We start from the raw sequence: 24762 nt of genomic DNA, 5'->3' as shown, positions 1-24762 counted from the left end.
TTTTTGGTTCTTCAGGGGACATCCGCACCCCGAACGACCGAAGACACTCAGCGGAGAGGACAACGTCTCCATGAGGTGCAGATCGGTGAACAAATCATCGATTTCAGGGAATTCTTCGGACTCAGTGGTGCCGCATCCGGAGATTATGAACGTCCCTGATCGGCTGGGGGACAACGCCGGGAGTATTTCACTTGCTGATGTCAGACATTTTAAAGTTCTCTCTTCTGATTCTTGGAGAATGCAGATCAGGGGAGATTCTACCGATTTTTTATGTCTCTCGGAATTTTGTCGCAGGTCCAGAGGATTTCCTGGCGATTTTTTTCGAAGATTTTTGGGGGAAGCTTGCAGACGATGACGGGACGATTTGACGTCAGATTTGTCTGACCTTTGGCTTTCGTAATCGGGTTTTGGTATTTTTTTGGAGGGAAATAATTTTTCGCGATTGTTTAGGCCGAATTTTTGGGAATCTCTGGGAGAAGTTTGGGTGAAGATTGATCTGGTCTTCTTATCTGCGCATGGACATTTTTTGGGGGAAATTTCTGGAGCAGTTTGAGACCAGTTTTGAACGGTAATTGAGCTTTTTGAGATTTTTGAGGGGGAGACGTCGGGGGAAATGTCCACGAGCAACTGCAGGGCTTTTAGTAATTTCTTTGACTCGACGATATTTTCGAGGGAATTCTGCAGTTTTTGTTTCAGGGAGACTTCAGCCTCTGCTTCTCTGAATATCGACTCCAGCATTCTCAGTATTCTCGACTCTAGATTAGAATTATTTTGATGGGATTCTGCAATCGTCTGGGTGGATCTCGATTTAGTGGCGTTTTTCAAACTTTCAGAACTCACTTCGTCAATTTTTGGTAATCGTTTCGCCGATGAGAATGAAGCGACTTGAGGGGTCGAGCCAGCAAGTGAAGTTTTTTGTTCTTGCATGGAAATGGGGTCTGAATTTTCGTTTCTGAAAATTGATCTCAGTGTTCTCATAATTTCGGACTCGAGGTCTGAACGACTGGTGTCAGCGCAGGGATCGAGACTCATTCTCGTCGGACACTCGTGTTCAATGAGATCGGATTTCATAATGTTCAGTAATTTTCCCTTCAGCATTTGTTCTTCCTCTTCTGATTGTGGATTAGTAGAATCGCGAGATTGTTCGGAGCCTTCGGTAAAATTGTCGGAGGTGTCTTCAATACAGCTGCAAGCACTGTGCCACTCCGTTTTGCTCGCTTCAGAAATCTCGAAAGACCCACACGAATAAAAAGAGCTGCATCGTGCTATATCCAGTCTGCTATCGCTGGACTCAACATCTCTGTTGTCGTCATCATCACTTCGACCCACAGAAATCCCTCGTTTTATGACTCTCCAATCCGCAGAATCTTCCCCGGAATAAAATGTCTCCTCAGAGTTCTCCGCATTTGAATGCAAACTCTGACTCTTCTCCTCAATTCTCCCATTTTCTTCTCCCTGTTTTGGTACTACTGTTTCTGCTGATAGCTTCGACGCTTCCCCCGTGACAACTCGATCAGAAAACAAACAGGACCTCGAGCCATTCCTCCCCCTCTGCTTCAATCTGAATAAAATAGAACTCCCAAGAATTTTACAGTACAAAACACATTTCTTCACCCTCTTCTTATCAATCCTCCCCAAAATCCTATTAACAACAGTACAAATCTTCCTGATCTGCGCTTTAAACTTCCTCTTCACATTTCCAATGCAGGAGATCATCACAGAGGGATCAGAAGTAATTAAATCCTCGATTATGTCCTCTGACTGACAAGGAAGTTTCAATTTCGTTTCACCAACTCCATCAGCATTCCTCTTATCAATCTTGAGTTTGAGATTTTTCTCATAAAAATCAGTAGATAAATTAGCTGCTCTGGACCTGTAGAATGAGCAGGTGGAAGGCCCACAGGACGAGGCATTATTTATAATCCTCTTATGATCAGAATTCTTGGCTTTCGCTGGGCTCAAAGTGACGAATGATCTCTCATCGACGATTGGATCATCAGGATCCTCTGAGGCTTTCCTTTTAACAGCTCTTTTGGTGTCAGTTGACTCAGGAAGTGTTTCTATCGTCAGGGCTTCGTCAGTCCTGCACAGGACTCCAGGAAATTTCAAGAATTTAAAAAAATGTTTGTCCACGCTCATCGAGTCCAGGTCTCTGCAGACTCTGTTGAGACGATTGTTCAGGAGAATTGCGTTGAGAAAACAGGTTATTAAGCCGTCCTTGATGAGGTGCTTGAAGGTGTAACTGAGCAATCGGTCGATTACTCCCGCCTCTGGGTCCCTCGTGCTTTGATAAATTGTCTTGAAGAGCTTGAAGATGTTGAGGCATCTTCTCAGGTTGGGAAATTTCGATAATAATTCAGCGTCGTTGTACACAAACGTCTCGAGCGCTTCGTATATTCGATTCTCCAGGGAGGAGACGAATAGGGTTCTGAGGGTGTCCAGGTGGGGGCCATAATTGTCGATCGCCACGACAGCGGATTCAGATGTCTAATTTATTAACAAAATTAGGAAAACAATCGTTCACTAGTGATCATTAATTTTTGGGGAGCTCAAGCGTAAAGTCAAAGATGAGTTCAATATCAATGAAAATTTGTCAATTTATTGAAGGAATAATTGTTAATAATAATGTTAGTAATTATTGATAAATTATTATTAATCAATCATTGTTATGGGTTAATAATAATTGTTAATAATGTTAATAATTTATTTTCCGTCTTGTTATCACTTCAATACTGACGAAAAAAATTTCTAATGGAATTTTTTGGTGAAGCCAATTGGGATTCAAAACACCTTCAAAATAAATTTGTTTAAATTTTTCAACTCATCTCCATGACTTTCTCGCAGAATAGTCACTCCGTGTCCTCTACCTCAACAATTTCTCCACTCATATTAACACGTCATTGGGGTTAATCATCATGACTTCAACCTCAGGATCATTAATTTCCATCCAGCCTTGGGGGGGAGATCAGTGCACATGTCCCAGCGCCGCAGAAATTTTCCTGAACTGATTCGTAATTTCAAGACAAATTGAAATAATTTAGAAACAGGGAGACGATTTCATAACCCCCCTAATTAATCAAATTGTTGATTCAATAATGAAATAATCAACTGAAGTTGCCTGATTAATTCAATCAATTCCACTTCGATTAGGTTCGAAATTCAATTATTCTGGGATTCACTCGGTAATTGTGTCATTATCTCGCTAATTAATAACGGCAGAATGAAAAGTTGAAAATTCATAAATCAACCCTTCAGTTTTTCTTCCGTATTTAACTGAAATAATTAACGTCCTTCAACACCAAAAATGCAGAAATGAGGAAAGAAAATTGATAAATCGTAAAAAATTGAACAATTAAAACAATTCAGTAGCGAAGTGGTAAAACGGTTTAAGTCGAGTCAACTCCCAGTTGAGTTTTTGAGGAATATTTCGGAATCCACGGGAGATAGCGAAATTTTCGTAATTACATTTGTTGTAGCTTTCAACTGGCTCTACAAAAAAGGTTATAACAAAAATTTAGCCATCTCTCTTAGATTCCGAGATATTCATTGAAAACTGGTCAATAGTCAAAATTGACTTGTATCACTTCGCTACTGAATTTTAATGAGATGAATGAATAAATGAATAAATAAATTTGTAACTAAATGTAAACGAATATATTCGCTTTAAATATATATAAACAAATTAAATTTGAACAAATTGACAATGAAGAGAAAACAAGAACAAAAAAAATAAAAAAAAAATTCCAAAGATTGAAAAATTTTTAATTTCAAACACACACACACACACATGTTTTCAAAAACGTATCAGGATGATTCTAGGGGTCACGAATCGTCGACAAAAGAAAATAAATATAAACGAATAAAAAGAAGTGAATAAAAAAAAAAAGAATGAAGAAAAAACCGAAAAATTTCAAATGCGATGAAAAAGAAAGCGAATAAATACGAATGGAATTTTTATTGTAGTGACTAAGGGGCGGTGAGGGGTGGTGGGGGTGGTTGGGGGATGGCTCATTCATATAGTGGCCAAAGGAAAGTCGTTGGGTGGTAGGACGACTCGTTTCAGTGCTAGATCAATACTCATGACGCTGCGAGAATCTCAACGTAACAGCAGAGGTGGTGGCACTGGTGGGTGGAGGCGAGTGGGAATTGCACTTACGTGTGTACAATTGCTGTTCATGTGTACCGCGGGTGCCATCTGTAGAGTGTGGTAAACGCTGATGGCCAGGAGATGAGGTGCGTTACGTATCAGACACCGGCTCAATTGTCCTGGCGACCTTGCCCTCTCGCCACTCTGCGACCACGTGATGAAGAATTTCTTTTATTGTCGAGGATTTTTACTTTATTCCTGTCGCACTCGAAGCTCGCCGAATTTATTCTGAATTATAATTTATGAATTAAGTAGAAATGAAGAGGAAAGACAGATTTCATGATAGCTTTCAGTTTTTTAAACATTTTTATAAATAATTGTATTTTGGGAAAGGAAACTCATTAGATGATGAAATTGGCAACTGGGCGACCACGTGGGGAAGAATTTCTCTCATTTTCGAGGATTTTTAGTTTATTTTTATCACTCTCAAACCTCGGCGAATTTATTTCGATTTATAATTTTTGAATTGAGGAAAAATAAAGAAGAACGGTGGAAGTTTTTTCATTTTTGAGGTTTTTTATTATTATTTATTTATTGATCTTTTTACATGGATTTTTATTTTATTTTCATCGCTCTCAATGCTCCGGGAATTCATCTCGATAACTTATAATTTTCGGATGAATGAAAAATAAAGAAAAAATAAAGAAAAATTGCGCTTTATAAAGAAAAATTAGGGCTTGACGGGGAATTTTATTGACGGGATTTACGGAGTTCTGTTACTCCATGGGTGATAAAATTCTCGGAATGGTTAACACCGATACGACTTGCTGTACGTCCATATAATGCCATTGGGTGGTCTGGCATCCTTGGCATTGCAAGTGCTGGGCTCAACAATGCAGTTCAAATCCCTCAGGTTTTCAACAGTGAAAACAAAATTCTGACGCAATTTTTAAATCACCCAAATGAAAAAAAATCCACTTTTTAGAATTCTCTTTTTCTAGTCAATCTCTTACTATTTAAAGGACTGAAAAATTTGTTACAATCGTCAGTTCATCACGAGGCACAACAAATCTTTATCTAAAAATTGATGTTTTTCAATTTTTTTTTAATCATGAACTCAACAGTTAGTGTCCGATTAAAATGAATAGTGTCAATAGTGAATAAAGCTTCCTCACAATATGAAAAAACGACCCATTTTGCCCCACTAATTTTCAATACACATTTTAAAGAATTTTTTAAAACAATTTTTCTTTCTTTCTCGAGATCTCAAAAATGAATAATTAATTACACTAATTAATGATCTGATGGAAATTTAAAAACGACCCATTTTGCCCCATTAATCCCTAATACACACAAAAAAAAAGATTTTCAGTTTCTGAACTGAAAATAATAAAAATATTTCCGAATTTCGCAAATAAAAAAATTAAAAATTGCGTAAATGATAGTTATCGTCTTGTTTATTATTCTCAAACTTCAATGGAGTGAAACGTTTTCCAGGAAACACCGCGAACCGACCTGCTTTTCGGTTGACGTAACGAGACTGAAAAGGGTCCTTTGATCTTGCGAACCCTCACTCTGGACTCCATCCCGCAGACCCAATAATGTGTTTTGCGTTATTCTCCATTCCCCAAGCATTAAATCAGCCCGACAAATACCCCAACAACATTTCGACTAATGAAAATAAATAAATAAAAAGTAGCAAGGATTTTTTTGCGCTTAAAAAATCCTAAAAGCCGCAAAAGCATGTCTTTTTATTAATTTTTTTTTGCGTTTGAACAATTAACAATCAATTCACATTTCGTTACGTGATGAATTCATCCCAATGATGCGGATGATGGAGACCCACATGTGGGTGGTTGAATATTTTTCCACCGTAAAATAAAAGCCCACATTTATATCACGACCAGACCGGTCAAATCAATACTCTAATACAGCTTTGTGTCGAGGCAGGGCGCCAGTCCTGTTCCACGTAGCACAACGGAAGAATAATCGCGTCTGTTTCTGATTCTAACACCGAAATTATCAGCACATCATCATCTGATATCTCGGCATCATCAGAGTCCATCAACGAGGCAAGTGTTTACGCGATAATTATCATTAGATCCATTCAAATAATGTAAAGTACGATTCAGCCAGTTTAAATGTTGACATTCTTCTGTTCTTCACGGTACAGAGGTCTTCCACAACATCTTGAAGATAAATAAAACAGCACAAATCCACGAGTAAGTATTTTTAATCATTGAAAAATTTGATTTCTGTTTGAGGTAATTATTAATTTGATGTTGTTCACGAAGAATCGCTTTTCAAGGATTCTCTTTTTCAACTTGTTCCAGAAATGTACTTATTGGGTATTCTTGCAATCATTGCAACGGCTCAGGGCACAATGTATATACCAGAAATGAAGGTGAGGAGTGAATTTTGGGTGGAAAAAATGACATTTTTCTAGAACCACATGATATCAGAGACTACTCCGTGACATATACACATCTCATGGTGCTTAAACTCCTATTTTTGATGCTCATAAAACTCTGATTAAGATATCCGCTGGCTCACAAAGACTCTAAATGACCAATTTGATGCATAATATTCAAACCGCTGTATATTCAACATTCACAAGCCTCAAATTCACATTTTCAATGCTCATGCGGCTCACACTTTTATATGAAGCGCTCATAAGACTCAAAACGCTACATCCTCGAAACTCACGGGACTCAAACTCTTGTACTTACGCCCACACATAAAATTTTTCTACGACTACCTGTTATCAAAGATACTCATGCTGCTCAAACTCCTATCTTTAACGCTCATAAAACTCTGATTAAGATATCCGCTGGCTCACAACGACTCNACCTGTTATCAAAGATACTCATGCTGCTCAAACTCCTATCTTTAACGCTCATAAAACTCTGATTAAGATATCCGCTGGCTCACAAAGACTCTAAATGACCAATTTGATGCATAATACTCGAACCGCTATATATTCAACATTCACAAGCCTCAAATTCACATTTTCAATGTTCATGCGGCTCACACTTCTATATGAGGCGCTCATAAGACTCAAAACGCTACATCCTCGAAACTCACGGGACTCAAACTCTTGTACTTACGCCCACACATAAAATTTTTCTACGACTACCTGTTATCAAAGATACTCATGCTGCTCAAACTCCTATATTTAACGCTCATAAAACTCTGATTAAGATATCCGCTGGCTCACAAAGACTCTAAATGACCAATTTGATGCATAATACTCGAACCGCTATATATTCAACATTCACAAGCCTCAAATTCACATTTTCAATGTTCATGCGGCTCACACTTCTATATGAGGCGCTCATAAGACTCAAAACGCTACATCCTCGAAACTCACGGGACTCAAACTCTTGTACTTACGCCCACACATAAAATTTTTCTACGACTACCTGTTATCAAAGATACTCATGCTGCTCAAACTCCTATATTTAACGCTCATAAAACTCTGATTAAGATATCCGCTGGCTCACAACGACTCCAAATAACCAATTCGACGGATTATACTCGAAGCGTATTATGAATTAATAATTGGCTTGTGAATATGTTGTGTATATTCAACATTGACAAGCCTCAAATTCACATTTTCAATGCTCATACGACTCAAACTTCTGTATGAGGCGCTCATAAGACCCAAAACGCTACATCCTCGAAACTCACAGGCCTCAAATTCTTGTGTTTACGCCGGCACATGAAATTTTTCCAGGACCACCTGTTATCAGAGCTACTACTTCGCGACATAATAGATCGCATGGGTAACGAACTTGTTGAAGCAGCTGATTCATACATAGATTATCAAGACCAAGCTCGTGGCACTGACGACTACGATAAAGCCAAAGAAATACCGGCTGAGATGCCGATTGATTACGAAGGGATTGAGACACTCAATCCAAATCCAAGTATAAGGGATCAGGAGTATCTTCGTCACAGTACATTAAATTCACATCAGAGATTGAATGACAATGGGGATAATCGGCATAGAGTTCAGCTGGCTGGCCTCAAGGGAGTCAAGGATGAGAAGACTGAGAATACCTTGCCGGCTTACTGCACACCACCAAATCCCTGCCCCATTGGGCATACCGGTTAGTGTATTTGTAAATCATGTGAGGAGCTTCGTTTTCTTGATTCGTTCACATTTCAAATGCATCACATTTCATGCACTCATAGATGCGTTAGAAAAAACATCAGGACCGGTCGGTCCACATTTGTTTCTCCGGGTAATTGCAATTACTTCCTCTCTTTAGGGCGAAAAGTTAATAAATGATACATGGAAAAAATACCTAAGGATATCAAGCATTTTCAATCGTCAAATTTGTCAATTAAATTGGGTGAAAAAAAAATTTTGCGTTTAAAAAATTTAAAATTTTGAAATTTTCATATTCAAAATTAAACAATGTTTCTGATGATTCCAACAAAAAAAATTTTATGGTGGCAAATTGATTGTTTATAATTATTCACAGGAAATATTCGTAAATTTAAAAAATTGCAATTTTTAAATTATTTCGTCAATCTTTCCTCAAAAGTAAACTTTTAAATTTATTTTCATATTTTTAAATGTTTTTTAACGGTTCAGTCCTGCAAAGTTGAAATAATAAAATCATTGGTCTGATGTTGGAATGCAAAAGTAGAAAAGGACTTCACTGGAGAAAAAATAGCCAAAGTACTTGGACATCCTTAACCAACGATAAAGATGAATAAGTGAATAATTGATAAATAATTGTGAATCTTCTCTTCCTCTAGAAGAGTGATCAATTTTCCGATTTTTCTCCAATAAAAAAAACAGGCTTAAAATTGCCTCTGTCTCTATGTCTATCTCCTCTAGGTCAAAATCATTGCATCGAAGATTTTGAAAACACCGCAGCATTCAGTCGAGATTACCAGAGCGCTCAAGACTGCATGTGCGACACAGAACACATGATTGACTGCTCCAACGATTCAGGGAGTGATCGGGAAATGGTAAACGTTCAAATTCCAAATTCCGAATTTGATCAAATTGTCGAACAATTTCAGGTAAATTGTCTGCATGGAAAAAAATCCTCAACGATTCTACATCAGTGCATGAGTTTGAGTGTCTGTTGAATTATTCTGTCGGTTTCAGGAGACCAATCCTTTCTTCAGAGGTGAGAAGCTACCAATAGCAGCGAAGAAGGGAATTCACGTAATATCATGAATGAAGATATATCATTAATTACTCAATCTTTCAATGAACAGAAAGAATTATTTATTCTTGGTGGTCTAATATCGATGTTACTGTATCAAAGAGAAATTTATGTCATGTTTTTTCTCTATATTTTAGTCCCATATTGCGATATTGAGTATGTATTTTTTCATATTCATGTCGACAAGATCCTTTGGAACATGATGAAAAGTGTACAACAAATGCGATTTCTTCACGACACATGAATCGTCTGTTTTTTCATGTGGAAGTGTTCAATTTTCTCCGGCATTGGAGAGTTGACTTACGTTTCATAGATATAATGATGATACATAATATATTTTGAAAATCGAAAGCTCAGTTATGGTGGTTTTTCTTCAATCTAGTGAACCAAAGCTAAATGCACAATTATTCTGGTGCCATTTGGATCGCTTTAACTGAAGGCACTGGACTAATATTCCGATGCTATGAGTGTCACTCTTTTTTACAAGAACGAGAACGATCGCGCGCTTGAGCGCGCGTGTAAAAGACAAATCGTGACACGAAAACCGAAAGCCAACCGAAGTCGAACACGTGCGGGCGGATCCGAATGTTCGACCAATGAAATTCGAGGAATGAGCGTTAAGCTACAGCTTACGGCGTATGTCCTTATTAGAATAGGATGATCAGGAAGTGAGTGTGACGTCCAGTCTTCGTAATATTTTTTCACGATCCAATGACCAATGAGCTATTGCCATGTTCAGCATTTCGTTTTTATCGATGTTTTTATTATTTTGGTGGGAAGCTTCGTTCATACTTCATTGAAACTAAGAAAGAATTGATCTGTTCCATATTTGGGAATTTTCTCATCATCAAAACTAAAGTTATTAGTATCAATTAGTTTTAAATCATTATTCAAAAATTGCTTATTAATTTTTTTATTTGATGAAGGAATTGACAGCATTTTCTGGGGGCACTATCAAGGTTCCCTGTTAATTCTCGTGTATGTCTACCCCTAGAAATAATGAGCTACTACTGGGGCCACAGTGTCGCCAATTATTACAAGCAAATATTTTGAGAGATTTTATTTTTCTTCTGTTACATTAGCATATCTGAGTTTCTACACGTGTCCTATTTATGTTTCCACATGTCTCACGGATTTCGAACAAGAGATTGTGTTTATAACGATAATTAAAATTATTTCCGCATTTCCGCAAATTATTTCAACATTAACGAGCATCAAATTACAGCAATTATCCTTCCAAAATTCTGATTTCCTCCGCAAGTTTCTCATCGATTTTTGCTTCTAGAGGAAATACGTTGTTTTCATTCATAAAGTGGCCGTAGTCAATTGAAATGCATTTCAAAGCGACGAATCCGGTGAAGTTACCGCCATATTTGTGGAATATTCCCAATCCTCCGAGTGCACTTGGCGGATCAGATATAACAGGTTTTGCGTCGAAATACGGTAATGTTGTTTGTCCCCAATCAATTTTCACGTTTGAAGTTGTAATCGAGACCCACTGATTCAATCCTGAGAAATAATTCGCTGGAAGTGGGCTGAGTACGTTCTTCTTGGGGTACACGAATTTCTTCCTGGAAGTGAATACACGATTCATCATTTAGAACGCTTGACAACATTAGTCAATACATTTTGGCTTCAGAATGGAATTTCTATAACGATGGATTTTAAATTGAATTCAGTGATTAATTTATTTCAATTTATTGACATCGCCCCAAAAATAATGATTTCAAAATCAATTTGTCATTAACAAAAAAATAAAAAAATAGCATATTCGAATTCCTGATGTCAAAATGAATTATCCTGTGGCGAAAAATTGGGAATTTCAGATTGGACTAATACAATCTTCGTTGAATAAACTTCTTCAAAAGAATCAGTGAAGTGAAATTTTCACCGGGACTTCCGTAAAAATCTATTTGAAATGGTTTTTCTTCTATGATATTTTTTAATTCACCTCTCCACGATGTTGGATCTGATGACATTGGGTTCATTCAATGTCAATTTATTGACATTGCCCCAAAAATAATGATTTCAAAATCAATTTGTCATTAACAAAAAAATAAAGAAATTGCATATTCGAATTCTTGAGGCCAAAACGAATTATCCTGCGGCGAAAAATTGGGAATTTCAGATTGGACGAATACAATCTTCGTTGAATAAACTTCTTCAAAAGAATCAGTGAAGTGAAATTTTCACCGGGACTTCCGTAAAAATCTATTTGAAATGGTTTTTCTTCTATGATATTTTTTAATTCACCTCTCCACGATGTTGGATCTAACGACATTGGGTTCATTCAATGTCAATTTATTGACATTTCCCCAAAAATTAACGAAAAAATAAAGAAATAGCATATTCGAATTCCTGACGCCAAAATGAATTATCCTGCGGCGAAAAATTGGGAATTTCAGATTGGACGAATACAATCTTCGTTGAATAAACTTCTTCAAAAGAATCAGTGAAGTGCAATTTTCACCGGGATTCCCGTAAAAATCTGTTTGAAATGGTTTTTCTTCTATGATATTTTTTAATTCACCTGTCCACGATGTCGGATCTGACGACATTGGGTTCATTCCCAATATTACTCAACATTCCACTTGTAACGTTGAATGGCCTTGATAACACAGCAATCTGCACTCTCTGCGGGGAATTCTGCGCCGTCTTCGGGACCAAATCGAATTTAACTCCTGAGGATGCGATAGAGAAAACGAGTCACAATGAGTGACGATAAAATCGTCGGGAACACGGAGAGAAATATTCAGTAAAAATTGCGTATCTGCTCCGTAATTCCGGAGCGAAATGTGGTTGTAGGAAATTTTACGGAACTGTCACGGAATTTTTCCAGAGCGTTCCGTCATTTTCATCCGAATCTCCTGTGAAAAATTACGATACCGTCAGTTAAATTTTCTAAATTTTCAGAGTCGATTCCGTAATCGGTGAGCGAATTGTGAGTTCCGCAATTTTTACTGATTATTTCTCTCCGTGGAAAGGAATAATCACCGGTGAGAACGTGTCCTTTGGGAACGAGCAGTGCGTCCAACTGCAATCCCGTTCCCTCTTTGACGATCAGGTAGTCCCTGCCTTCCTCGACTCCCGGAAGCTCTCCTCGCAATTTTCTGCCCAATCTTTTCGCGCGTATCTTCTCACTTATGTCATTAATAGGTTTCCACGCAGGTGATCCTTCGATTGCCCAATAATTCCCCAATTTCCCCTGCTGTATTTGAAATTGCAGAACTCCGTTGTGCACTATAAATCTAATCCCGGTTACTACCCTGCAATATTATAATTTTCATATCACGAATGCAGAACTTTCATTCGCAAAACTGGAAAATTCCCTCAGTTGAAAGCCTCTCCTGCGTCATATCATGATATTTGGAATAGGTATTACACCGTTAGAAATTTTTTGAAATTTCAGTCAGAGCGGCATGAATTTTCGATGTTGTGGGTTTGAATTTAATTGCAAATGAAAGCGTTTACAAACTGTCTCATTGATCTTGAAAATTCAAGAAAATTAGATTTTTTATGATTACGAAACGTTGATTTTTCAGTGAAAGCTTGAAATTCCAAACTCATTGTGAAAATTGAACATTACATGCAATTCAATTTTCAATAGATTGAGAACTCAGAAAAGTTGTTGCCTGAATTCACTGAATTAACTGGATCGTCAATGCCGAAATATACAGAAATTTCATGTAATTTTGTCGTTGTTAAAACTTTCAAGCTTCTTCACATGAAATTTCAAGAGTAATTTTCTAATAATGTGCACATATTGGAATACTAAATTCACCAGAAATAATAATGAATCATAATAGTCAATTAGCATACATGTCATTAGCTACGTCGGCCTCAACCGGTTGCAAGTTGAAGAGATGCGTTGACATTGAGTTAACATCGTTGTCAATGCAGGTACACAGACACGTCGTACTGTAATGAAACAGAAGGAGAAATCATTTCTATACAATCGTTTGTCCCATTTATCTGTGAATCATCGCTTTTTACCCTTTCTGGAAGGTCTGCGTTTTGCAACCTCTTACTGGCTCGCCGTTCGTCTTGTTGATCCATTCGTAACGTCGCGGACGAACACTCTTGAAAGGATAAAATAGTTACATTGTGAATATCAAAAAAGTTGAGGCTTTTTTTCTGGGGAGAACGAGAGAGACTGCAAATAAATACTCATTCATTTATAATAAGTAATTCATTTTTTATTTGTTTATTTATTCATTTAAACAAATATTTATCGTTTAAAGAAATGAATGAATATTAATTCCGTAAATAAATAAATAAATATTAATAAATGGATAAATATTAATGAATAGATAAATAAATATTTATCTTGTTTAAATAAATATTCATATTTATTTGTCTCTGTAAATACGTAAATATTTCTAAATGAGAGTAACCATCGTCAGTCTTCAAAATTCAAGTTTAATTAAAATTTATGGTAATGCCGACGTCTGATTTGTCGATTATCTTCACTGACTCACCGCGATGCAAGCTAGAACGTCGGCACTCGACACTGCCTCACAATCGGTCATGTAGCCCATGCAAGGATATTTGAGAGGGGCGCTGCAGGAATTCGAAATCACCCCGCAACTTTTGGAGCGGTATCTTCTGTCCAATAAACTGCAGTCCAAGTGCCCACTGGAAAGCGCCGACGAGGCAGGGTCATACGCGTGGAGATACCGTTGCATAGCGCCCTCCAATTCGAGATAAGTTTCATCTGAAAAGAAATGGTAGAGCATTGGAACAACTCATGTCGGAATTTGACTGAATTTATGAGTTGTCTGAATTTATGAGATGAAATTCGTCCAATTTGGCGTCGGATTTCAGATTTGGAGTCAAAGTAGCTCGACCCCTACGGCTCGAGTTACTGAGTATTTTCAGAAAAAAGAAATTCTAAAAATTATTATTTTCATGTCTAAATCATTGAAATTCATTATGGAGATCATGAACATAAGAATTATCTCATTTTTCAGGTTTTTCTAACTAAACGTGTGAATGAACAGTTTTTCAATTGACTAGTTTGAAGTTTTTTCATTCTATTCTTAATTTTTTTCATCGAAAACATTTTAAAAAAACTTGGAAAATTTGAGCCGAGGAAATAATTGCAAGAATAATCGCAAGAATTTTTTTTTCAAGTGATTGATAATTAATTGAAAGAAAATAGTCAAAGAGTGCAATTATTCAAGATGATGGCAGTGTTTTCAGGACGAACAAACGACGAACAAACGATTCCTTAGGAGAAACGAAAAAAACAGTCTTTTTTTTATGTATGAGGGGCCGCTTTTACTTAAAAAATTAATTAGTTTTATTTTTTCCTCCTAAGGAATCGTTAGTTTGTCGTTTGTTCGTCCTAAAACCACTGCCAATATCCTGAAAAAATATCTCAATAGAATAAGTGAAATTGAATGAAATATTGCTCATAATATTCACTGAAGAAATTCCCGAAAAAAAGTATTCAACAATAAAAACTCCTAAAAAGTATGGGGATGTCAAGATTTTCGACAAAGCTGAAATGCTGCTTGAAAGAAATTTGCTAATATCGTGGAAGAAAACATGGACCACCTTCTCAATGCCTGAAAAACGTGATAATCGTTAAAATCATTACAACGAAATTCACCTCGCTGGAAAGATTTCGAATCATCATCACATGCCCGAAATTCTCTCGATAAATGCTCCAGTCCGCTGATGAACAGCTCATTATAGACTCCGACATGTGCGCGAAGTCTCTTGTATAATGTCTCAAGCTCCGTTTCCCAATTTCCCCTTAAGTATTCGCCTGTAAATAATCAATCAATACTTTTGTCACCTGTTATTTGCAATATCTGATAAGTTTTTTTGCACCAGACAAATGAAAACATACAGGTTACAGTGGTGCCATTGTACGTAGATAGAAGATAATGAGCGAATGCTTCTACGACATATCCCCTCATCTCTGCTACCATCACTAAATCGTATATTGTGTGGAGATAGTCGTACGGTGAATATCCTTGACCACATCGAGAATTGTCGTTTACGGCATTCTATTTGAAATTATTTGACATTATCAGAGGTTCATTAGTTGAGGAGAATGATTTATCATGTCGTAGTGATAGATTTATAATGTATTTGTTGTTGGAAAACTTTATTTTGAAATCTTAACATAATAGTTAGGTAATTTAATTTCTCAATCATTGGTTGATAGAATAATTCGGAATTTGAATATTTAAATTGATGGTTATTTTTATAATCAAAAAAACCAAAGTGACTCATATTAACAATTGACTTATTCAAAGTTTAACTTCAATTAAAAATTCAGTAGCGAAGTGGTAAAGCAGTTTAAGTCGACTTATCTCCCCGTTGAGTTTTTGAAATCTTAACATAATAGTTAGGTAATTTAATTTCTCAATCATTGGTTGATAGAATAATTCGGAATTTGAATACTTAAATTGATGGTTATTTTTATAATCAAAAAAACGAAAATGAGTCACATTAACAATTGACTTATTCAAAATTTAACTTCAATTCAAAATTCAGTAGCGAAGTGGTAAAGCGGTTCAAGTCGACTTATCTCCCCGTTGAGTTTTTGAGGAATATTTTGGAATCTAAGGGAGATAGCGAAATTTTCGTAATTACATTTGTTGTAGCTCTCAGTCGGCTCTACAAAAAAGGTTATAACAAAAAGTTTGCCATCTCCGTTAGATTCCGAGATATTCATTGAAAACTGATCAATAGTCAAAATTGACTTATACCGTTTTACCACTTCGCTACTGAATTAGATTACGGCGATGTCTGGAGGTAATGTGAGAAAATTTTTTTGATGTACCTTCAACAATGACCGGACCAAGTTCCGCAGCGAGAGGGAATCTCGTCCCGAAGAGGACTCACTGTAAATCCGATCAATTTCCTTCGTCATTCGTTCTTTTTCAACAATTACATTCGCCCATTTGCACAGTTGTTGGGGGATGACAAAGTCGAATATTTTCAGATTCTGGAGTTCATCGGCGATCCTGTCAATAGCCTCTAAATGGCTCCCCAACTTCAGGACTTTCTGGGTGATCGATTGGTTTCTCAGGATCCACTGACTGAGCTCAACATTCCCCTTTTTAAAACGCACTTGCAGATGGTCTTCGGCCTTTTCTATTTCCTCCAACTCGTTGAGTAATGATTTAATACTCTTGTCGAACAAAACGTTTAGAGATTTCAGCGCATTGAAGCCGTCGTCCCACAAGCCGTATTTATCCGCAGAACCTGTCTTGAGGATGTTCCGAATGCCTATCGCCCAATTTAGGATGGACACTCCCAATGTTGTGGGCTTCAATTTGCCGACTGTCGTATGAATGGGTAAGAGGAAGAGTATTGTCACCAGAACTTCCTTGCGAACCCTCATTTCGATGACTTTAAGGTTTTCACTAGTGAAGGAGAGCGAAATACACAAATCAGCAGCGAAGCGGTAAAACGGTTCAAGTCGACTTGTCCCCCAGTTGAGTTTTTGAGGAATATTTCCGAATCTAAGGGAGATAGCGAAATTTTTGCAATGACCTTTTTTGTAGAGCGAATTGAGTGCCACAGAAAAGGTTTTATCAAAAATTTTGCTACCTCCCTTAGATTCCGAGATATTCATTGAAAACTGGGCAATAGTCGAAATTGACTTGAAGCGTTTTACCACTTCGCTGGTGAAATATTTCGATGTTATTGGAATCAATTTTACTGGAGGCTAATATTCCTTCGCTACGAGTGGGTTTTTTATACAGGAATGATCAGGAAATGGATGTGGCGAGTACTCGTAATATTTTTTATGATCGAATGTCCATTGGGCTTTCGCCGTGTGGAACTCTTAGCTTTTATCGATATTTTTCACTGAAAGAATTGGGCTAAAAATTTTTGTTGAAAACAATTTTCCGATTTATTTTTTGGAAATTTTTGTCTTATTTTAGTTCGACGGAAATTTCAAGGAAATTCGTCGTTGAAAATTCAGAATTTCGTGGAAAAATCAGTGACAATTGTAAATATCAGGTAAATAATTCCCTGACAATTGATAGAAATCCGTAAAATTACGGTAAATAGATTCTTAAATTTTCAATTAATTGGAAATTCAGTGTAATTTAGCACTGAATGTTCATGTTTTCGTTGAAAATCCAAATGCGTTGAGGAATTCCCGTGTTAATGCTCAAAAATTTGGAATTGTATTGAATTTTTTGTTTTGATGATGTTCCAAGTGCCTATTGCCCAATTAACATGGACTTTAAGGTTTTCACTAGTGAGAGACAGCAAAATACAGAAGTATTTCGATGTTATTTGAATCACTTTTACTGACGGCTAATATTCCTTTGCTATGAGTGGGTTTTTTTACACTGAGTGCTCGTAATATTTTTTACGGTCGAATGCCCACTGAGCTCTTGCCATGTAGAACTCGCGCTTTTTATCGATATTTTTTATTGACAGAATTTGGATAAAAATCTTTCCTGAAAACATCTTTTTGTTTAAAAATTTTTATCTTAAAATTGCAGATTAAAATTGACGTCGCGAGTGTTTTCTATCACCTGCGAAGTATTTTTAAATTACAAATGATGCGATGACATTGCAGATAATTTAGTTGCTCAATCAAATTTTTCAAAATCAAAAATTCTATTCCATAATTTTGAGTCACTTGTTCTCGATTCCTGTCATAAAAAAGATCTCTTCGTTATGTTTGTCCAGGAATAATTAACAATACATATTTTTCAATTCATCAATAAACGTCATCATATTTATTTGAAACATTACACATTAATCTGATATTACATATTCATTTGATATAACATATTTAATTGATATAAACACGAGTGATGCACTCACTCGCTTTCGCAGCGATAAATTTTGGCGCTAAAAACTCCTTTTTTATTTTTCGATATATCTTCAGCTGATTTTTTCGCATTAATTTGTATTTCATACTGATTCTCCTCCATATAGTAGCTATAGTCCATTGAAATGAATTTCAGTGAGACGACACCGGGGGAGTTACCATCATGCTGATGAAATATTCCGAACCCTCCGAGTGCAGTAGGTGGATCAGAAACAAGAGGTTTTGCATCGAAATATGGTAATGTCGCTTGTCCCCAATCATCCTTTCTTGTCGTATTAATGGTCACCGCTTCATCCAGCCCAGGTGCAATTCTTACCCTGTCAACGTCAGTCGGATAGGACCACTTCTCCCTGAAAATAGAGTCGACTCCATCAGCGGAAACTCTCGACCCCAATAGTGAGGCTTTACCAAATAGTCAGTTACCTTTTGAAAAGGGGTTTTTCGATATAGAATGCCCCGTTGACGTCAGTCAAATTTCCAGATGTGGCATTAAATGGTCTTGACAATATAGCAATTTGTATTGACTTTTTGTCAGAGACCATATCGAACTTCACTCCTGAAAAAGAAACAAGTGGTAAATTACTTTTGTCGTCGTGTAGCACAGCTATTTTTGCGGATTAATTACAAAATTACTAGAGGGCTACACCCCCACCTGACCCTTGTGACCCAAATTCGATTCCACCAGAACTCGATTTGGATTTTTATAATATAGAGAGATACATTGAGACCCTTATTTTGACCCTTGTGACCCTTTTGGACCCTTAATGTGATCTTTATGATCCTTAATCTAACCCTTGCGACCCTTATGACCCTTAATCGTACTCTTATGGCCCTTAATCTGACCGTCGTGACTTATTCTGCCTCTCATGACCCTTACGCTGAGCTTCATGACCCTTATTTTGACCCTTGTAACCCTCCTGGACCCTTAATGTGATCTTTATGATCCTTAATCTAACCCTTGCGACCCTTATGACCCTTAATCGTACTCTTATGGCCCTTAATCTGACCGTCGTGACTTATTCTGTCTCCCATGACCCTTGTGACCCTTATTTGGATCCTTAATTTGATCTTTATAATCCTTAATCTGACCCTTGCGACCCCTATGACCCTTAATCTTACTGTTATGGCCCTCAATCAGACCGTCGTGACTTATTCTGTCTCCCATGACCCTTACACTGAGCTTCATGAGGCTTGTGACCCTTAATTTGATCTTTGTGATCCTTAATGTGACCCTTGCGACCCTTAATCTTACTCCTATGACCCTTAATCTGACCGTCGTGACTCTTCTGCCTCTCATGACCCTTACTCTGAGCTTCATGACCCTTATTTTGACCCTTGTGATCCTTATTTGAACCCTTAATTTGATAGTTGATTTGATTAGTTGTCCTTACACAAAAAAAATTGAAATTTCGGATTTGACGAATGCAATGCAATCCATTCTTCCACAGCGATAATTACCAGTGAGAATATGACCGAAGCGAACGGTCAATTGATCAAAATTGAATGTCGTTTTCTCATTGACAACGAAGTAATCCCGCCCTTCTTCAATGTCCGGATACTCTCCCTGTAATTTTCTCCGCAATCTGTTTGCGCGGATCTTCTCACTTATGTCCGCAATGGGCTTCCACTCGGGTTCTCCTTCAATTCTCCAATCCTTTCCGAATTTTCCTTGCTGAATTTGAAACTGCATCACTCGATTTTGCACTATAAATCTGACGCCAGTCACTACCCTGCAATGTTACAAGGTTCATGTCAAACCGTGATGCCAAATTTTCGCAGGAAGTAATAATGGCTCTTGAAAGCAAGTTGGCGTACATGTTGTCCGCTACATCGGCCTCGACCGGTTGCAAGTTGATGAGATGCGTTGAGAAGGAGTCGACACTATTGTCTACGCATTTGCAAAAGCAGGGGTGTCTACAACGAAACGAAAAATGATAATTTCCATTTTATTATTGATAACTAGATTTTTTTATCACTTGGGCACAAAATTCGGTTTTGCACATATTGTGATGAAAAATAGGGTTCGACACTCGTGCATGGAGAGAAATATTCAATAAAAATTACGCATCTTTTCCGTAATTCCAGAGCCAAATGTGGTTGTAGGAAATTTTACGGAATTGTCACGGAATTTTTCCGGAGCGTTCCGTTATTTTGATCCGAATCGCCTGTGAAAAATTACGATTCCGTCACTTAAATTTTCTGAGTCGATTCCGTAATCGGTGAGTGAATTGGGAGTTTCGTAATTTTTACTGAACATTTCTCTCCGTGTGGGACAACTGAGTTTGGCCCTTGGAAGGGCAGCACTCGCCTGCGCCGAGCGCCCTAATCGTTTCGAAAAGGGCACTTTTCAGGAAGTTGTCACAATATTCTATTTCGGCCGAGTGACGAACATAATTTTTCTTCACGATGATCGTAAATGACGTATTGCGGACAGTGCGATGCAAAACACTTTTTCGCACTTGTATCAAAATATATTAAATTGGGCATTCTTACTCCACGTGATATTTGTGAGATTCACAAACGCCGGATGATTGTTGCAGAGCGTCAGTCTGCTCAATCCATTTATACCGTCGTGGACCATTTTCCTTGATGGGAGAAGAAGTAATGATTAAATTCAGATAATGACATTTATTTCAGGTACGTGCCGACAATAACGTATGTACATGACTACCGTCACGACGGGGTTACGACGTTCGTAAGTTTTTTGGTCGTATGCCCACACGGAAAAATTTATATTTTGAAAAATGTATAAAAAAATATCTTAAATTGGCCCAATTATATAAAAAAATATATGAAACATATGTTTTATACATATATTTTACGTATTCTTTATAAATTTGAAAAACATGGAATTGGCCCATATTATGTATTTTTTTTTATAAATTTTTTGATGGGCGTGGGGATCATATGAGGATCATATCTTCCCCACCGAGACATGAATGAACATCTTATAATTGTTGAAATCATTTGGGCCGGAGGGCAATAGAATGATCCAGCCTTCTTAATATTGCCTTTGACAACGTTTTCTTCAAACTAAATTGATTAGAATCAATAGCATAAGATGGCAAGGGTACAGTTCTCATTGGCTCACCGCTATACATGCTGTCACGAATTCCGACGTTGGTTTGCAATCAGTAAGGTACCCCAAGCAAGGTTTTTCAATTTTCGGGGGACATTGATTCTGCTGCGAAAAACAGTACTGATGCCGTTCGCTTGATCCACCCTGGTTCAAGCTACTGCAAGCCGTAGATGGTGGTTGTCCGTTTCTTGGAGTGTCTAGAGGCTGCAGGAAACCTTGCACTAGACCCTCCAACTCGAAGTACGTTTCATCTGAGAAGGCCAGTATCAGTGCATTTGCATGTGTGTCAGGAGGGATTATAAGACCCAAAAACCAGTATCAAACGCCTCAGGTTGAGACATTCAGAACTTGACAGAAAGAAAACTTTCAAGTCGAGTTCCAAAAGTCTTAACTGAGGCATTCAAGTCTCACCTTAGGGATATCCAAGTATCTTTTGCAGCTTGGTACAGACCACACTATAGATTCAACCATTTTCAATCATCAAATTTGTCAATTAAATTGTGTGAGAAAAACTCGAAAATTGTTTAACCCCCCCAGTGGTCGCGTTATGGTCTGACAGCCGCCGTCTTTATTTTCACGATGTCTCTAGAAATGTGATGAATTACGCTCTGCCTATTTACGAGTTTCTCAAATGGTATGTCCTGATGAGATTAAACACGGTAGGGTTGCCCTGCACTGACAATTTTTTTCTCAATTAATTTTTTTGTCGAGCGCGGTTAGCGAGAATGAGCGCAGCGCTGACCGTGCGACTACTCTCGCAGCGGAAATTTGACGAGCGGTGTTGCCGACCCTCGTGGTAGTCCCAAGCAGCGTGTGCGGAGTGGGGGGCCGCTGGCCGGTGATATGTTTACAGTGTCGTATGGCCCTGGCAACGCTGCGATCGAGAATGTACGGACGGCGCAGCGCTCACCACGCGACCGACGACCTTCGGCGAAGACGTGCGACTACAGGAGGGTTAAATGTTCGGAAACCCAATTTTTTTAGGCACGAAATCGATTTCTAGTAAAATTCCGAATATGAATAAATTTGTTACGATTCCGAACAAATGATTTTTAAGGTAGAAAACTTATTGTTTATAAAAACTATTGTTTATAGAGGGGCTCAAATGAAAGCTCTGATGTTCGATTGCAAAGGTAGAAGCCATATCACTGAAGAAAAAATAGCCAAAGTACTTGGATATCCTTAAGCCTCTGAAAATCTCACTTTAAGACCTTTAAAATCCTGAATTAAGGCCTTATTTTTTTGGCTGCAGTTATTATGACGGATGAAACTCACCCCTTACGAAAGATTCGTCAGCACAAGTTCGAAATTCTTTCGACGCGCTGTCCATTCGCGCAATGAACACCTCATTGTAGTCTCGGACGTGCGTTCGAAGTCTGTCACGCAAGATCAGAACTTGGCTTGCCGAACTTGGCTTCGAGTATTTGCCTGCGAATGTCAATAATTTCGGTAGGTGAGGGGGTGTTTGATTATTTTTCCAGGGAGAGAAATGAACGAAGACGTACAAGCCCCTCGGCCATTGTATTCATACAAGAGATGATGCGCGTATGCTTCTAGAATAAATCCCCTCATCTCTGTTACTACGACTAAATTGTAGATTGAGTGGAGGTAGTCGTATGTTGAATGCCCCCAACCACATAATGTTTCACCTGCCGCATTCTGTGGAAGAAGAATACATCTGCGTGAAAAAATTTCGCACGCGAAAGGGAAAGGGAAGATGGATGAAAATTACCTAGAAAATCGTGGCAAATCGTGGAAATGTAATTCAGAGAAAAAATACGTTTGTGGAGGATATTTTACGACTCTTTCGGTAATTTTTCATTAAAAAATCAAACGAAAAAAATTTGAGCCGAGGAATTTCTATAGAAAACATTCCAATAGAATAAGTTGTATTGAAAAATCGAATTCTGTGGATTTTTTCTATAGAATATTGTCCGTTAAACATTGCTATTGAAAATAAAAAACTTTTTTTTCTTCTATGGAATAGCCAAAAAATGACAGGAAATTTCCTAGGTTTTTCTATTAATTTTTTTTTATACATCACGTATGAAAAAATTCAATAGAAAATTGCTTTGGGATTCTGTTAAAATTCTAGGGAATTCTCGTTAAAATTCTGTTTGTATTTTGCGATGAGATGAGATATTTGATAGGAAAAAGTCGGTAGATTTCGATTTTTCTACATAAATATTCTCTTGCAATTTTTTCTTTGAGAATACTTGGGCATGAATTTTCTAATTTTTTTTACTTGGATCCTGTAATGCAAAACAAAACAATAGCGGAAAAGACATAAAATCCGTGCCTAATTTTTTTCCAACTGTAGAATTTCTAGTGAATTCGACTCCAATTTTCTAGCGAATCCGCCAAGTTTTTCTATTGAATTGTTTCACCCATGATGGCCTGCTCTTGCCTACCTTCATATGACTGAGAAGATCATCAATCAAAGGATTGCCTCCTCCACCCGGCGAGAGACTCTGATGAATTTGCTGAATTATTTTCGTGATAGTCTCATTTTCGACGAGTGCGTCTGCCCAGGCGCACATTTGTGTGGGATCAAACAGTCCTATCGATTTTTTAGCGAACTCTAACCGATCAAATTCTCTATCAACTTCTTCCCTCGCCTTGCGAAAAGCTTCTGTCCTCTCGCTGACAGAATACGTCTTAAAGCTCGGATTATTGACGCGCTTATTCGCATGACTTTCAATCGCGGTTATTGACTTTGCCTGCGCTGACAGGACTTTTGAACTTCTCTCGAATAAAACGTTGGAAAAATCCCGGTAATTGGAGCACTTGCGCCACAACGCGTGGCCTCGGTAGGAACCGGTGGTAATAACATTCCAAATGCGTTCAGCCCAACTTGCGATGGAGCTTTCCACTGTTGAAAGGAATGTCTCACCCCCCGCCACGTGAATGCACAAGAGAACGAGCATTCCTCCCACAATTTCCTTGCGTATCTTCATCTCGATGATTTTTCGGGTTTTTTCACCTGTTCACAGAAACCAAATTCACGATTATTCGGATGTCATTTGAATCATTACTGAAGACTCGACTAATATTCCTGGGGTCTCAGCCCGGTTTCTTCTTTATACAAGAATAATCGGGAAGCGGGAATGACGTTGAGTCTCCGCAGTATTTCTTCACGATCCAGCGGCCAATCCGCTCTTGCCATGTTCAACATTCTGTTTTTTATCGAATTCTTGGCAGTTTTGCTACTTCGATACTTCGTCGAAACTAAAAAGGGGTTCCTGATGCATTTAAAAATTTCCTTGCTAACAAAACAAATGTTGTTATGATGAATCGTAATTCAAAGCGTTTGGTAGTTGTTGAAATATTTTTGATTAATTTTTCAAATTAATCTGAATCGTTAAATAAAAAATAATGAGATACTGTTGTTGAAATAAATTATTAGTTATTATTCTTTACTAGGGGACTACGCTCCCTGCTCGCTCCGCTCGCCAGCCTCCACGTGATCCTCATATGAGTCCAGTATAACCCCGTATGACCCTCATGACCCTTATTTCGACTCTTGTTTTTGAAGTTTTAAGTTCGAGTACCAAATTTTTGATCACCCGAAGTCCATTTGGATTTTTAT

The 24762-nt window shown here is 37.7% G+C and overlaps 3 protein-coding genes across 3 annotated transcripts; 1 reads left to right on the top strand and 2 right to left on the bottom strand.

The window, feature by feature from the left end:
- Positions 1–6045: 6045 nt before the first annotated feature.
- LOC107048066 (neuroendocrine protein 7B2) lies at positions 6046–9632 on the top strand. Its single transcript, XM_015271026.1, has 6 exons — positions 6046–6159; positions 6261–6309; positions 6421–6491; positions 7824–8199; positions 8940–9127; positions 9216–9632. The coding sequence occupies exons 3-6, from the start codon at positions 6423–6425 to the stop codon at positions 9285–9287; spliced, it is 705 nt and encodes a 234-aa protein (XP_015126512.1). The 5' UTR covers positions 6046–6159; positions 6261–6309; positions 6421–6422; the 3' UTR covers positions 9288–9632.
- Positions 9633–10321: 689 nt separating this feature from the next.
- Positions 10322–16956, bottom strand: LOC107048065. Its single transcript, XM_015271024.1, has 10 exons — positions 16916–16956; positions 16076–16661; positions 15134–15293; positions 14891–15049; positions 13755–13990; positions 13270–13355; positions 13096–13194; positions 12271–12542; positions 11807–11957; positions 10322–10847 (listed from the first exon to the last, which is right to left on the bottom strand). Exons 2-10 carry the CDS (start codon positions 16637–16639, stop codon positions 10505–10507), a joined length of 2070 nt encoding a protein of 689 aa, XP_015126510.1. The 5' UTR covers positions 16640–16661; positions 16916–16956; the 3' UTR covers positions 10322–10504.
- A 1012-nt stretch (positions 16957–17968) lies between these two features.
- Positions 17969–24227, bottom strand: LOC107048052. Its single transcript, XM_015271012.1, has 9 exons — positions 23585–24227; positions 22679–22832; positions 22449–22601; positions 21186–21424; positions 20588–20679; positions 19910–20008; positions 19553–19824; positions 18518–18650; positions 17969–18444 (listed from the first exon to the last, which is right to left on the bottom strand). The coding sequence occupies exons 1-9, from the start codon at positions 24128–24130 to the stop codon at positions 18084–18086; spliced, it is 2049 nt and encodes a 682-aa protein (XP_015126498.1). The 5' UTR covers positions 24131–24227; the 3' UTR covers positions 17969–18083.
- Positions 24228–24762: the final 535 nt, after the last annotated feature.

This window comes from Diachasma alloeum, unplaced genomic scaffold (genome assembly GCF_001412515.2).
Source record: "Diachasma alloeum isolate Michigan unplaced genomic scaffold, Dall2.0 Dall_scaffold_00185, whole genome shotgun sequence".
In the NCBI taxonomy this organism is placed as follows: domain Eukaryota; kingdom Metazoa; phylum Arthropoda; class Insecta; order Hymenoptera; family Braconidae; genus Diachasma; species Diachasma alloeum.
Note: the sequence above shows the minus strand (reverse complement) of the source record. Positions and strands in the feature narration are given on the sequence as shown.